General features: G+C 45.5%; 1 protein-coding gene across 1 annotated transcript in view; it reads left to right on the forward strand.

Annotated features, from left to right (window-relative positions):
- Nucleotides 1-15,465, forward strand: part of CHRD (chordin) — a 62,785-nt gene extending 47,320 nt beyond the window's left edge. The window contains exons 17-23 of the mRNA XM_087965429.1: nt 748-841; nt 3,989-4,039; nt 7,112-7,215; nt 8,766-8,868; nt 10,455-10,609; nt 11,642-11,735; nt 14,652-15,465. Coding sequence (XP_087821555.1) covers nt 748-841; nt 3,989-4,039; nt 7,112-7,215; nt 8,766-8,868; nt 10,455-10,609; nt 11,642-11,735; nt 14,652-14,722 — 672 coding nt within the window. The 3' untranslated portion in view covers nt 14,723-15,465. The remainder of the gene's footprint in view (nt 1-747; nt 842-3,988; nt 4,040-7,111; nt 7,216-8,765; nt 8,869-10,454; nt 10,610-11,641; nt 11,736-14,651) is intronic.
- The last annotated feature ends 263 nt before the right edge of the window (nt 15,466-15,728 follow it).

Genomic DNA, 15,728 nt, shown 5'->3' on the forward strand with positions numbered 1-15,728 from the left:
GAAAAGGAATGTTGCAGGGCAACCAAAGAAGACCCAGCCAATCATCTGGGACTCAATGGGAGGCAGAGACAGACATGATATTCTTCCGATTAAAATCGAATTCGATTTTTGGGAATCGCCCCCCTTCCCCCTTCTTCTCCTCCTTCCTCCCCTCGGAGGCCCGAGTCAGGAGTTGCTACCGCTGGCGCGGCTCTGCGTGGCTCCAGTCCCGCGTTGCCTCAGGAAGAGAAAGGCAAAAAGGAAGAGCCGCGGCGGCACTTTGCAACGGCAGCAGCGGCTCCTGATTTTGCCTTTCCCTTCCTGAGGCAACGCGGGACTAGAGCCGCGCGGAGCCGCACCGGCGGTAGCAACTCCTGACAGCCCCAGCCGGATACCTGAGCGGAGCCCGGGCGGTGCGAGCGGAGCCCACTGAGCGGCAGGAAAAGGGAGCTGGACAGCGATTTCTTGGGCGCGCGGTGGGGGTCTCTTTGGCCGGCCCCGATTTTTTTTCAGAGGGGAATATCATGCCTGCAGAGAATAGATGGGGGAAGGGGCAGTCAGAGGTGGGATTTGCCGGTTCTCCAAACTACTCAATATTTCTGCTATTGGTTCTCCAGAACCTGTCAGAACCTGCTGAATACCCACCTCTACTCCCAGCTGTGTTGATTCTGTCATTTTGCAAGCAAACTCAGCCCAAGTGAGGATATAATTCCTTTACCTGCTCTAATTCATCCCCTTCCTTCTTCTTTCTCCTCCCGGGTTCCTCAGAAGCGGACGGTGATCTGTGATCCGGTGTTGTGCCAGCCACTCAACTGCTCCCAGCCAGTTCATCAAAGTAATCAGTGCTGCCCTCTGTGTCCAGGTAACCTGGGCAGGGCAGGATTAAGCCTGCAGATGGGATGCTGGGCTCTCTTATCAGATACAGGCAGTCCTCGGCTTACAACAGTTCATTTAGGGACCATTCCTTTTTATTTTTTATTTTTCTCACCACATATGGTAATATGAGCCATCTGATGACATTTCCAACATTTTTCAGATTTGTTCTTGACCATTCTTGCTATTCTTGTCGGGGGGAAAATGCCACCTGTCAAACATCTTAATACAAGTTTTCTTTATAAGCTGTTGACATTGTCATTTTATAATTTTGAGACCACAATTTTTGCCATTTCTCTAAATCAATCTCATATCCAAAATTCTTCCCCCAAGCAATCATCATTTAACTTGTTCTTCTTCTAGTTTAATTTCTAATAGATACCCATAATCACCTTTTCATCAGTACCTGTCAAAATCTTATCTAAATCAGTCAATTTATCATAGAAACCTTCTGTTTTAAGATCTTCATCATACCTTGAATATTTAGGGACCATTCAAAGTTACAACAGCGCTGAAAAAAGTAACATATGATCGTTTTTTCACACTTACGACCATTGCAGCATCTTCCACGGTCCCATTGATTTACATTCGGATGCTTGACAGCTGACTCATACTTATGACGGTGGCAGAATCCTGTGATCTCCTTTTGGGACCTTCTGACAAGCAAAGCCAATGGGGGAAGCCAAGATTCACTTCACAACCGGGTCACTAATTTTTAACACAACAGCAGCGGTCCACTTAACAACGGTGGCAGGAAAGCTTGTCAAATTCATGGAACCCCTGTCTGGCTCAGCAACAGAATTGTTGGGCTCCGTTACAGTCGTTAAGTCGAGGACTACCTGTTTACTCCTGAGGACAGTCAGAGGGATGCAGGCTAACAGGGGAGCCAATTCCATGGGGATTAACTTTCAAAAGGGGCAAATCATCCCATCTGGGAATTTAAGAACAACCAGAAGGAGCTGCTGCAAAATATTGGCTAGGAATTACGAATGCGCTAATGCAGTGATCCCCAACCTTTTTATGCCGCTGCCCAGTACCAGCATCAACTGGCGCCGCCATCTTTTTGACGAAAAAGTGCTTCCGGTGACCTCACCGGAAGCACTTTTCATCAAAAAGATGGCGGGCGCCAGCGCTCCGTGAGCTTTTTCGGTAAATCAAAAAGATGGCGGCGCCAGCAACCAGCGGCCCGGTAGGACTTGTTCCGCGGACGGTACCGTCCGCGGACCGGCGGTTGGGGACCCCTGCACTAATGGATCAGAATGCTCCCTGCTCTTCTTGTTCACTTGGGGCGGGTGAGCAGGAACATTTCCAGACAAAGCAACTCACCCCCCCCTTTTTTTTTTTACCTTCTAGCAACCTATGTTCAATACTTGAAACCTAAAATAGAGGTGATGCAGAGGCTGGGGCTGTGATTTGAGCCATGGCTGCTTCCCTGTCTAGAGAGGGAGGGACACAGTTATAGAGATGAGGGAAAGGAAGTGGGGAAGGAAAGAGGGAGGAATGAAGGAGAGGGAGGGAAGGTGGGAGGCAGTAGTGGGATTCATTTTTTTTTACTACCGGTTCTGTGGGCGTGGCTTGGTGGGCGTGGCAGGGGAAGGATACTGCAACATCTCCAGTCAGAGGTGGGATTTGCCGGTTCTCCAAACTACTCAAAATATCCGCTACCGGTTCTCCAGAACTAGTCACAACCTGCTGAATACCCACTTCTGATAGGAAGGAAGGAAGGGAGAGGAAGGGAGGGAGGGAGAGAGGAAGGGAGAGAGGAAGAAAGGGAGAGAGGAAGGGAGGGAGAGGAAGGGAGGGAGAGGAAGGAAGGGGGAAGGGAGAGAGGAAGGAAGGAAGGGAGAGGAAGGGAGGGAGGAAGAAAGGGAGAGAGGAAGGGAGGGAGGAAGAAAGGGAGAGAGGAAGGGAGGGAGGAAGAAAGGGAGAGAGGAAGGGAGGGAGAGGAAGGAAGGGGAGAGGAAGGAAGGGGAAGGGAGAGAGGAAGGAAGGAAGGAAGGGAGGGAGGGAGAGAGGAAGGGAGGGAGGAAGAAAGGGAGAGAGGAAGGGAGGGAGAGGAAGGGAGGAGAGAGGAAGGAAGGGGAAGGAGAGAGGAAGGAAGGAAGGAGAGGAAGGGAGGGAGGAGAGGAAGGAAGGGAGGGAGGAAGAAAGGGAGAGAGGAAGGGAGGGAGGAAGAAAGGGAGAGAGGAAGGGAGGGAGAGGAAGGAAGGGAGAGAGGAAGGAAGGGGAAGGGAGAGAGGAAGGAAGGGGAAGGGAGAGAGGAAGGAAGGAAGGGAGGGAGGGAGGGAGGGAGGGAGAGAGGAAGGGAGGGAGAGAGGAAGGGAGGGAGAGGAAGGAAGGGAGAGAGGAAGGAAGGGGAAGGGAGAGAGGAAGGAAGGAAGGGAGGGAGGGAGGAGAGAGGAAGGGAGGGAGGAAGAAAGGAGAGAGGAAGGAGGGAGAGGAAGGAAGGGAGAGAGGAAGGAAGGGAGGGAGGGAGGGAGGGAGAGAGGTAGGGAGGGAGAGAGGAAGGAAGGGGGAGAGGGAGGAAGGGGAAGGGAGAGAGGAAGGAAGGGAGAGGAAGGAAGGGAGGGAGAGGAAGGAAGGGGAGAGGAAGGAAGGGGAAAGGAGAGAGAGGAAGGGAGGGAGGATGAGAGGAAGGAAGGAGGGAGAGAGAGAGGAAGTGAGACGAAGGAAGGAAAAAAAGAAAAGGGGAAAGGAAAGGGAGGGAAGGAAGAAGGAAGGAGATGGATGGGTGAGTAGATGAAAGGGAGATGAGTGTGTGAGGAATTGGATGGATGGATGGTAGGCAGGGAGGAGAAGGGGAGGGGAGGGGAAGAGAGCAGAGGAGTCAGGTAGGTGGTTGACAGAGCCTAGAGAGACCCAGGGAAATATCTGCAGGCACATTGCATCATGGACATCATTCTAGCTAGAAAATGGACACCTGCCCTTTCAAGCCAGAGATTTCTGTCTTTCCCACACCTTAAGCCCCATGCAGGTCAGGGCAGAGCTAGTTGGGTAGAAGATGGTTCTGGACGTAGCTTGGAGGGCACTGCCCCTCTGACAACCGTAGGGGAGTGTAGCTGTCCCAATCACAGCTGAGCCTGTTTTTTCCCCCTTCCGCCCCTGATGCATCTGTACCTCTTCTCTTCCCGAACAGAAGAAAACGAAGAACGGAAAAGAGTAGAGAAAATTCGAGACGGCAGCGAAGGTAAAGGCAAGAGTGGGCTGGCTGAGCATTACGGACCTTCTGGTAGAACGAACATCACATTCTCTCTTTTTAACAGTTGCCCTGGCCCCCAAAGTTGCAAAGCGATTTTGTACACGTACCCTAAAGCCCATGGGTCGCATGGGTGAGGGCCCATCAATTATTGCTCAGGGTCACGTTGTCATCAGAGCTAAATTCAAGTAAAATAATTATTCCAGTTTGTATGAAAGAGAAGGTTATGTTTGTCAAGGCTGTAGGTGATGGGTCTAGTGCAGAGGCCTCCAAAATTGGCAACTCTAAGACTTGTGGACTTCATGGCTGGCTGGGGAATTCTGGGAGTTGAAGTCCACAAGTCCTAAAGTTGTGGGAACCCTGGTCTAATGAACCCAACATGACAAGGGCATGGCTAGTTTCCACAACTGTGAACTGTCCAACCCACTTTAGGTTCTTGCATGGCTACTTAAGAAGGCTTATTTTATTTTATTATTTTATTTTATTTTATTTTATTTTATTTTATTTTATTTTATTTTATTTTATTTTATTTTATTATTTTATTTTATTTTATTATTTTATTATTTTATTTTATTTTATTTTATTTTATTTTATTTTATTTTATTTTATTTTATTTTATTTTATTTTATTTTATTTTATTATTATTATTATTATTTTATTTTATTTTATTTTATTTTATTATTATTTTATTTTATTTTATTATTTTATTTTATTTTATTTTATTATTTTATTTATTTTATTTTATTTTATTTTATTTTATTTTATTTTATTTTATTATTTTATTTTTTATTTTACTTTACTTTTACCTTTACCTTTACCTTTACCTTTACTTTTACTTTTACCCTTACTTTTACCCTTACTTTTACCCTTACTTTTACTCTTACTTTTACTTTTACCTTTACTTTTACCTTATTTTTTTACTTTATTTTTTTTACTTTACTTTTTTATTTTTTTACTTTACTTTTTATTTTTTATTTTTTTATTCTGTTATTATTTTTTATTATTTTATTTTATTTATTTATTGTATTATCATTTATTAAAATTTTAAAACTGTCCATCTACTTCAAAGAGAGGCTCTACATTTTGCCGAAATGCAGCTAAACGTCTTTTTCTCATTCGGTCTTTATTATACTTCATTTTTAGTTATTGCTGTTATTTCTATTTTTCTGAATGCTGGCTCGAGTGTTATTGTTGTTGAAAAGGGAGGATAAAAATTGAATAATAAATACTGAAAAAGAATGAAATACTTTTCAGTTGACTTTAGCTCGGGCCTCTGAGGAGGCCTTCCAGATGTTTTGGATTACAACTCCCACGGTCTTATTGGACTTTGCTGCCTCCAACATTGAAATCCATACATCTGGAGGGCATCTGGTTGCCTTGTTTTCACCTTGTTTTGGGAGCTGCTTTGAAAACCTTTGGATCAACGAAAGGGTGAACAATCTATACCACAAATAACAAATGTGTAGTTTCTCTTAGGAAGAATGAAGAAAAGAAACAAGTTGAGATTGTAGCTAAAAGTGTTCCCAGAAGGACATTTCTGTTGGAAACACCACTGCTTAGATCCCAGGAACAGAAGTCCTCCAATCTAAATGGCCTCCCATTAGGAAAAGCTGGTTAAAAAAAAACTTTAGTTGCTTTAGACTGCTTATTTCTTTTAGGAGCCGCTTTCTAAATGTGGCTTTGTGTACATATTAACTGATCTGTTTTTATTTATATCTACATTTATGCTTATATATGTATCTCTCTGTGTTATATACTGTATGTGTAGGTAAATAGGTAGGTAGATAAGTAGGTAGGTAGGTGGGTAGGTAGGTAGGTAGGTAGATAGATAGTCAGATGATAGACGATAAATTATAGATGGATGATAGATAGATAGATAGATAGATAGATAGATAGATAGATAGATAGATAGATAGATAGATAGATAGATAGATAGACAGGCAGACAGGCAGATGAGACAATAGATAAATTATAGATGGATGATAGATAGACAGACAGACAGACAATAGATAATAGATAAATTTTAGGAAGGTAGATAGGTAATAGTAGCAATACCACTTAGATTTATACACCCCTTCACAGTGCTCTACAGCCCCTTTCTAAGAGGTTTACAGAGTCAGTATATTTGCCCCCAACAATCTGGGTTACCCTCATTTTACCCACCTCAGAAGGCTGGACGGCTGAGTCAACCTTGAGCCTGGTGAGATTCGAACTGCCAAATTGCAGTCAATCAGCAGAATTAGCCTGCAGTACTGCACTCCGACCACTGCGCCACCATGGCTCACAATAGAAAGATAGATGATTGATTGATAGATAGACAGATACTGATCAGTGATCCCCAGCCTTTTTTACGCCGCGGCCCGGTACCGGCATCAGCTGGGCGCCGCGGCCCGGTACCGGCATCAGCTGGGCGCCGCCATCTTTTTTGATGAAAAGTGCTTCCGGTGACCTCACGGAAGCGTTTCATCAAAAAGATGTCGTGCTTCGGTGAGCTTTCCGGTAGAAATGGCTTTCTGCAGAAAAGCTCACCGGGCGCTGGTGCCGCCATCTTTTGATGAAAATGTGCTTCCGGTGAGCTTTCCACCGGAAAAGCTCACCGAAGCGACTTGGCGCCACCATCTTTTTGATGAAAACGTGCTTCCGGTGAGCTTTCTACCGGAAAAGCTCACCAGAAGCACTTTTTCATCAAAAAGATGGCGGCGCCAGCAAGCCAGCGGCCCGGTAGGACTTGTTCGCGGACCGGTGCCGGTCCCGCGGACCGTGGTTGGGGACCCCTGCTGTAGATAGATGATAGATAGATAAATAGAGAGAGAGAGAGAGACAAACAGACAGAGATGGACAGACAGAGATGGATAGATAAAGATGGACAGATATAGAGATGAAGATAGATATAGATGATAAACAGAGTTATTGACTAGAACTAATCCTGACCTTTTTTTTTAGCTTAGCCACGGCTTAGCAAAGACGAGATGAGGGTTCAGGGCCATTTGGGGACTACAGTTCTAACACTATGATCTACGTTGCATTTAAGGCAGATGCTCTGATCCTCTTTCTCTATCTTAGGATGCTATTTTGACGGTGACAAGACGTGGAGACGCGCAGGCACACATTGGCACCCTGTGGTGCCCCCCTTTGGGCTCATCAAATGCGCGATTTGCACCTGCAAGGTAGGAAAAGAACATCACCAGACTTTTGAAAAAACCCCGTTGCACCAACGGGTTTAACCCAGATGCTGTTAGTCCATTTTGCACAGTCCATTGAAACTATAAAACAAACTGAATGGGCTGGAGCTGGGCAACCTACGAAATGCCAGAAAAACGTCAGTTGTTTAAGCGAGTCTTGCCCCCATTTTATGAACTTAGGAAGTTATTAAGCGAATCACTGCAGTTGGTAAGTTAGTAACAACAGGCTTGTTCGGTGAATCCGGCTTCCCCGTTGACTTTGCTTGTCAGGAGGTGGCGAAAGTGGGAATCATGTGACCCTGGGACGTTGCAAACTGTCATAAATGCCAAGCGTACGGATTTGCCAAGTGTCCGAATTTTGATCCTATGGTTCTGGGGATGCTGCAACTGTCATTAGTGTGAAAAATATAAGTCACTTTTTTTTTCAAATGATCAGTAGAATAGAATAGAATAGAATAGAATAGAATAGAATAGAATAGAATAGAATAGAATAGAATAGAATAGAATTCTTTATTGTCATTGCATTCCACGAATACAATGAAATTTGAAAGCTACTCCAGCACAGTGCCCCAAACACTACATCACAATCAAACTACAGAGTATTTAAAAATTACAACAACAACAACAACAACAATAATAATAGGACTAAATCACAAATGCCCTGTTTGATTCAAGACAATTACTGCCCTGGAAAAGAAACTGTTTCTCAATCTATTAGTCCTCATTTTAGGACACCTATAACGCCTCCCTGATGGTAACAGTTCGAAATATGAGTGTCCAGGATGAGAACGGTCTGTGGAGATTTTTAGTGCTCTAGAGAGGAGTCTGGTCTTCGCAATCTCTTCCAAAGAAGAAAGAGAGCAACTGATGATTTTTTTTTGTGATGTGTTTATAACTCTCTGGAGCATCTGCTTATCCACTACAGAGCATCCAGCATACCACACCGTTACACAGTATGCCAAAATGCTCTCGATGGTAGAACGGTAGAAAGTAACCAGCCACTTCTCACCCAAACTACTCTTTTTCAACAGCCTCAGAAAGTGCAGGCGCTGTTGGGCCTTCTTTGCAGTGGCCATAGAGTGGATCAACCAAATAAGGTTGTCGGAAATGTGGGTTCCTAGGAATTTAAAACTATGAACTCTTTCCACACAGTCTCCATTGATATATAGTGGGAGAGGCTCTGCTTTGCATCTTCTGAAGTCTATAATCAATTCTTTGGTCTTTTTGATGTTCAGGGTGAGGTTATATGACTCTTGCACCACAAGACCAGTCTGAGGACCTCGGACCTATAGCAAGAGGTTCTCAGACTGGTCTTCAATAAATGAATGATTGTAGGTCGAGAACTGCCTATATGGCACTTCACGTAGCCTTGTTGACTCTTAAATGGTTAGGACAGCGGTTCCCAAGTTCTTCTGTTTGAGGATTTGATGGGATTTGTAATCTGCAGGATGTCATGTGCTGGGAATTTGCTCTGTGTGTGTATATGCTGTCCTGATTCTTTTGGGTGCTAAAATCTCCCCTCTATGATTGCGTAGGGAACCACAGGAGAAGTTCACTGTGAGAAGGTGCAGTGCCCCCAGCTGGCCTGCAGTAACCCCATCCGGGTCAACCCATCTGACTGTTGCAAGCAATGCCCAGGTAAGTGAAACCTGTCAGGTTACACTTTGCCAGCCAGCCCAGTCCTATCCCTACTGCAGGACAGAACTACAAGACTGGACTGGACCCTTTTTTGCAATGTTTTTTTTTGTGGTGGTCATTGAGTGAATGGGGCAGTTCCATTTCCTGGTCATGCTGGCTGGGGAATTCTGGGATTTGGAGTCCACCCATCTTAAAGCTGATGAGATTGAAAAAAACAGTGTTGTAAATTGTGCCCAGCAAAGTTGTGGTGGTGCTACAGGACTTTGGAGGTGCAGTGGTTAGAACGCAGTATTACAGGCTAACTGTGCCCCACTGCTAGAAGTTCAATCCGGATCGGCTCAAGGTTGACTCCGCCTTCCATCCTTCTGAGGTCTGTAAAATGAGGAGCCAGATTGTTGGTGTCAATAGGCGGGATGGATGGATGATGGGTGGATGGATGAATGACTGGTGAATGAATGATGGATGGATGGATAGATGGATGGATGGATGGATGATTGGTGAATGAATGATGGATGGATGAATGATGGATGGATGAATGATGGATGGATAGATGGATGGATGATGGATGGATGATGGATGGATGATGGATGGATGATGGATGGATGGATGGATGGATGGATGGATGGATGATTGATGGATGGATGGATGGATGGATGATTGGTGAATGAATGATGGATGGATGAATGATGGATGGATGAATGATGGATGGATGGATGGATGATGGATGGATGATGGATGGATGGATGGATGGATGGATGGATGGATGGATGGATGGATGATTGATGGATGGATGGATGAATGGATGGATGGATGGATGGATGGATGATGGATGGATGATGGATGGATGATGGATGGATGGATGGATGATTGATGGATGGATGGATGGATGGATGATTGATGGATGGATGGATGGATGGATGAGGGATGGATGGATGAGGGATGAATAAATAGATGGACAGACAGACAGATAGATAGAACCTCTATGGAAGAGCTGTGGTTTTGCAGTGGCTAGAATGCAGCATTGTAGGCTAACTCTACCCACTTTCAGGAGTTTGATCCTGACCAGCTCAATGTTGACTCAGCCTTCCATCCTTCCAAGGTCAGTAAAATGAGAACCCAGATTGTTGGGGGAAATATGCTGACTTCATACACTGCTTAGAGTGGGCTGTAATGCATTATGAAGTGGTATATGTGCTATTGTTACTGTTATAGTTAATGGACGGACGGATGGATGTGTGGTTGATGGATAGATAGAGGGGGAGGGAGAGGGGGAGAGGGAGAAGGAGGGAGAGAGAGAGTGTGTGCATGGAAGAGCTGTGGTTTCACCGTGGTTAGAATGCAGCATTTCAGGCTAACTCGGCCCACTGCCAGGAGTTCGATCCTGACTCAGCCTTCCATTTTTCCAAGGCCGGTCAAACAAGGACCCAGATTGTTGGGGACAAATATGCTAACTCTGTAATCCGCCCAGAGACAGCTGTAAAGCACCGTGGAGCTATATATAAGTCTTAAGGGCTATTACAATTCTAGCCAACGTTCTCCTTTTCTGCTCTTTCCGTGTTCGTCATACTCGCGTCTTTCCTCCACAGCCTTGGAGAAGAGCTCCTCCCTGCTCTCCGACATGATGCAGGCGGACGGCCCCCGAGCTTGCAAGTTTGGGCGGCAGTGGTACATGCACAACGAGAGGTGGCACCCTACGGTGCCCCCTTTTGGGGAAATGAAGTGCATCACCTGCTGGTGCCTGGTGAGTACGGCAGGAGGAGGTGGAACTTCTACGGGGATGTCTCTCTCTTAGGAGATGGCCGGTATCCCAGTGGGTGGAAGAAAAACACAAGTAGTCCTTGACTTACAACAGTTTGTTTAGTGACCGAAGTTACAATGGCACTGAAAAAAGCAACTGTCAACTCCCTAAAACATTCCTATGCCTGTTTTAGTAGTTGCCATAAAAGGGGGGGGAGGGGAGGAAGGAAATCTGGAAGAGCAGTTGAAAGCGAAAGTACATTCCAACTCTTTATCTTTAAAAGATTGTAACTAAAATACCAGAGCTTTTGCCCATGAATATATTTAATTGGAGAACATGATTAATGACACCCAGCCCATGAACGTGCTCAATTGGAGAATCTGGTTTATGAGACACCCAGGGGGAAACAGGGTCAGAGGGGACTGTAAATGACCTATGCCAGAGTTGGCTCCATACAGGGCAGTGCCAGTATGATGCCTCTAATAAATCCTTTGAAGTTTTTTGAAGTTTGGCTCAAGAATCATGATTTAATACGAGTGATTGCTGGAATCCTGGCAGCGACCTATGGCTGTTTTTCCACACCTATGACCATTACAGCATCCCCAGGGTCATGTGGCCAAATTCAGATGCTTGACAACTGACTCATAATTATGATGGTTGTAGGATGCAAGAGTCATGCGATGATCCCCTTTTGCGACCTCCTGACAAGCCAAATCAACGAGGAAGCCAGATTCACTTAACAACCGGGTTATTAACTGAACAACTGCAGGGATTCACTTAACAATTCTGGCAAGAAAGGTTGTAAAACGGGGCACAATTCACTTAACAACCATCTCGCTCAGCAGCATGAATTCTGGGGGGGAATCAGTTGTGAGTCCTAAAGTTGAGGACTACCTGTAATCTGCCTGTATGGTCTGAAAGCCGTTGCCGCACCATTGTTGTCTTGAAGTTCTTGTTTTGGGGATTTGGGGTTCTTGTATAATCCTAGCTCTCTTCCAGCAAATTTATGTTGTTGTTGGTTTTTCAAAATTTCAGTCTGGAGAAACACATTGTGAGCGCCAAGAATGTTCTCCAACCACTTGCTCCAAGGAAGGGAAAAAGGGAGACTCCTGTTGCACCCAGTGCCAAGGTGAGGGTGGTCCAGTGGTGGGATTCAAAAATGTTTATTACGGGTCCTGTGGGCGTGGCTTGGTGGGCGTGGCAGGGGAAGGATACTGCAAAATCTCCATTCCCTCCCCACCCCACTAACCTGCTTTCCAGCTCCGTTCTCCTGTGCGGGGCTGTTCTGACCAAGGCTTTCCGAGACCGTAGTTAAGCACACACTTCGTTAAAACAACTCTTGTTTTATTGCAACGCTGGGAATTATTTTCATTCCTGGCCGGTAATGAGTCCGAAACAGTCCCTTCGAGATAAGCACCGACCTCTCTTTCCTTTGAATTGCTGCCAATAACAAAAGTGCCAAATTAACTGTAAAAAAAACAACCGAAGTACAAAGTCCACACTTAAACCTTCAAGGTTTAATCCGAATAGAGCAAACAAAGTTGCTTCCTGCAAAGGTTTCATCTCCTTTGCCTGCCCTTTATCCCTTATGGGAGGAGCAATCACCTCCAAGCCTTACTCCCGAGTTGCCCTTTATCTCAGCTGCTCTTGCCTTCTAGCAGCTCTGTGCACACCCGCACTGGGAACAGGCTCCCTCTGTTCCTCAGCCTCACTGCTGCCAGACTCCGGAGGCTCTGGAGTCAGCACCCCACTCCCAGATGGCCCTAGCCCCATCTCTGCATCGGACGCGGGACCCTCATCTGAGTCCTCTCCAGACTCCCAGACTGGTCCCCATTCTTCCCCTCTGTCCGATTCCGCTGCAGTCTGCACAGGCTGCCAGCGAACCACAACAAGGGCAACCAAAGAAGACCCAGATGATCAGCTGGGACTGGGGAGGCAGAGAATAGATGGGGGAGGGGCCAGTCAGAGGTGGGATTTGCCGGTTCTCCGAACTACTCAAAATTTCTGCTACTGGTTCTCCAGAACTGGTCAGAACCAGCTGAATACCACCTCTGGTTGGTCTTTGCACAAGGTTGTGGCCCAACTCCTGGTGGAAACACAATACAGGTAGTTTTCGATGGACAATAGTGTTAAGCCTGGATTCCCCAACAGGTGTTAAGGAAAACAAACTAAACAGAACGTGCAGCGAAGTCAGATAGGAAGACAGGTAAATGTGTGAGATAAGCCTTCTCGTTAACACGCAGTAAAAATACAGATACGCTTGTGCTATCAAAATATAGTTTATTCCATTTAAGAATTATAGCATAGTCAAATAAACAGTCCATTAGTCATATACCAAATTCAGTCAAGTCTTGTCGAGGATACTCTAATTGCAAAGTCCGTGTCGAATAGCCAGTGTCAGTACACATATAATAAATCTGTCCAAAACTTATCTTCTCTCCGTTGAGAAATATCTTCAAAGTAATCCAACACTTCTTCTCTTCCCCAATCCAGCAAGAATGCAGTCTTCAATAAGCCAGCCAGTAAGAGCCAGAGAGTGCCTTGCTGCTTATATAGTACTTTTACAGCTGCACCCTTAATTACATTCCTTTAGCTTAAAGTCACATACACTTTATCTGACAAACCATGATTCATCATTTTATTATCTTTACCCAAAACAGTTAGGGTAAAACAATGTTATCCCTAACAAACAGTATGCTCAATGACCGTTCGAAGTTTAGCACACAAAAGAACCAGTGCATCATATACACTCACAGCAAATTTCCACTTCATGACATCCAGTGAACTACAAATCCCATCGTCTTCAAACAGAAATACTGGGAACCGCTGCCCAAATCATTTGGAGTCAACAACAACGCTATGAAAAGTGCCATACAGGCAGTTCTCAATCTATAACGTTCATTCAGTGACCGCTTGAAGTTACAGTGGCACTGAAAAAAAGAGACTTATGGCCATTTTTCACACTTACAACTGTTCACAAGATTCAAAATTCACATGCTTGGCAGCTGACACATTTATGACGGTTGCAGCATCCTGGAGAGGGGGTGTCATGTGATCCGCCTTTTGTGACCTTCTGACAAGCCAAGTCCATGGGGAAGCCGGATTCACTTCACAATTGGGTTACTCACTTAACAACTGCAGCAATTCACTTAACAACCATGGCAAGAAAAAGTCGTGAAACGGGGCCAAACTCGCTTCGCAACTGTCTCACTCAGCGACAGAAATTTGGGGCTCAAATCGTGCTCCGTGAGTCGAGGACGACTTATATTTTTGGAAGTCTTCTGTTAACATTTTATAACTATTTTAATTGAACGGCAGCATCAGCGTTACTATAGAACCCTGATGGCAAACCTATGGTGGCACGCAGAGCCATTTGTGCCGGCACACGAGCTGCAGGCAAACTTGCCTCACTTCGCATGTGCACGCCTCACAACTGATTTCGGCTGGTTTGAGGCCTTTTTCGGGCTCCCAAAGGCTTGAGGAAGGCTCCTGCAGGCTTTGCAGGCCGAAAACTAACCCCGTTTCATCACTTCCGGTATTTTCGGAAAAACAGGAAGTGACAAAACAGGGCTAGTTTTCAGCCTGCAAAGCTTGCAGAAGCCTGCAGAAGCCTTCCTCAATCCTTTGGGAGGTTGAAAGAGGCTTCAAACCGGCCGGAAATCAGCTGTGAGGCACAGTGCAGGTAAGGCAGCGGGAGGTAGGCAGGTGGGCGGGGGATTGCACATGCATGCGTAGTGGGCGTGTGCATTGCCTTCTGGGTGCTGGCACACGGCGTGAGCATGGAAGCGCACACACAATTTTTGACACAGGAGCCCAAAAAAAATTAGCCACCATTGCTATAGAGTTTTGGGTGGCCTTATACATTCCATTAAAAACTTGAGGAGGCCAGTCAGTCCAATTAAAAGGACTGACTCTAATTAAAATTAAAAGAACAGCAACAAGATAAATCCCGTTTTTGTCCTGCTTCAGTCTGATCAAACCTGCCCGTCTAATTCATTTTTTTTTCCCCCACTGGCCTTTTCTGTTCCCTCTTTGTGTCCTGCAGCATCAGAGATCCTTCGAGAAGAAGCTCAAGGGACCTTTGAAGGGGTGACCAAGCACTCCTGGAGACATTAACCAGCCAAAACCAAGAAGCACGGATGCCCCCAAAAGATATTTTAGAGTTGCTAAGGCAGGCAGTCTGGAGCGAGATCTTTCTGGGAACCTTCTTAAAGACACCCAAGTTTTGACGGTGGTCTCCAAGCCACAGGAAGACTTTCAGATCTTCTCCTTGCAGAAGAAGCATCCATCCATTCTCCTGAGCAGCTCTCCTTTCTCCTCTACCTACGGCGTGGGCTTACACCTTTTTTGCACCTGCTTCTCTAAGGGGGAAAAAACGGCATTTGTGGGTTCCTTGAGGAACTGGGAATTGATATTACATGTCTAGGATAGGCAGTAAAACTCTAGAATGGAACCAGGATTCTACCCAAATCGTGGGCGCCTCTTCCATGTCCCCTTGAACTTAACACGCTGATGCCTTCATCTTAATTTCACAACCTCTCGGGATACGTGACCTCTTCAAAAGGAACCATATTGCTTCAGTCGTACCAAACACGATCCAAAGGAAGGGAAGCACCTCTTTCCCCAAAGTAATATATATATGTATGTACTGTATGTATGTATGTCAGGAATGCGTGTATTGGGGGAGGAGGAGGAGGGTGGGTGCTTCCTCTTTGTTTCCTTTTGTTGTATAATTTATGTTGTCCGCGGCTTCTTCTATCCCAGCTCAATTCAAAAAAACGGAAGGGTCGATGTTGAAGATGAAATATTTATTTTTTAAAAAGGAAGATCAGCCGAGTAAAATGCACCTGAGGTTGAGCAAACGCTTGTGGTAATTCCCTCTTTTTTTCCCTCCCCCCAAGGGTTTTTAATTCCAAGGGAATTTCCATGGTTGGATTAAAAGCAGATAACAGATCATCAGAGTTGGAAGGGACCTTGTAGGTCATTTAGTCCAACCCCCTGCCCAAGCGGGAGACCCTACATCATTTCTGACGAATGGCAGTCCAATCTCTTCTTGAAAGTCTCAACTGATGGCGCTCCCATAACTTCCGAGGGCAACTTCCTTCCATTGGTGGATTGTTTT

Source organism: Notechis scutatus, chromosome 4 (assembly GCF_049901735.1).
Source record: "Notechis scutatus isolate UNSWTSFEM ecotype Mainland chromosome 4, rNotScu1.2, whole genome shotgun sequence".
Lineage (NCBI taxonomy): Eukaryota > Metazoa > Chordata > Lepidosauria > Squamata > Elapidae > Notechis > Notechis scutatus.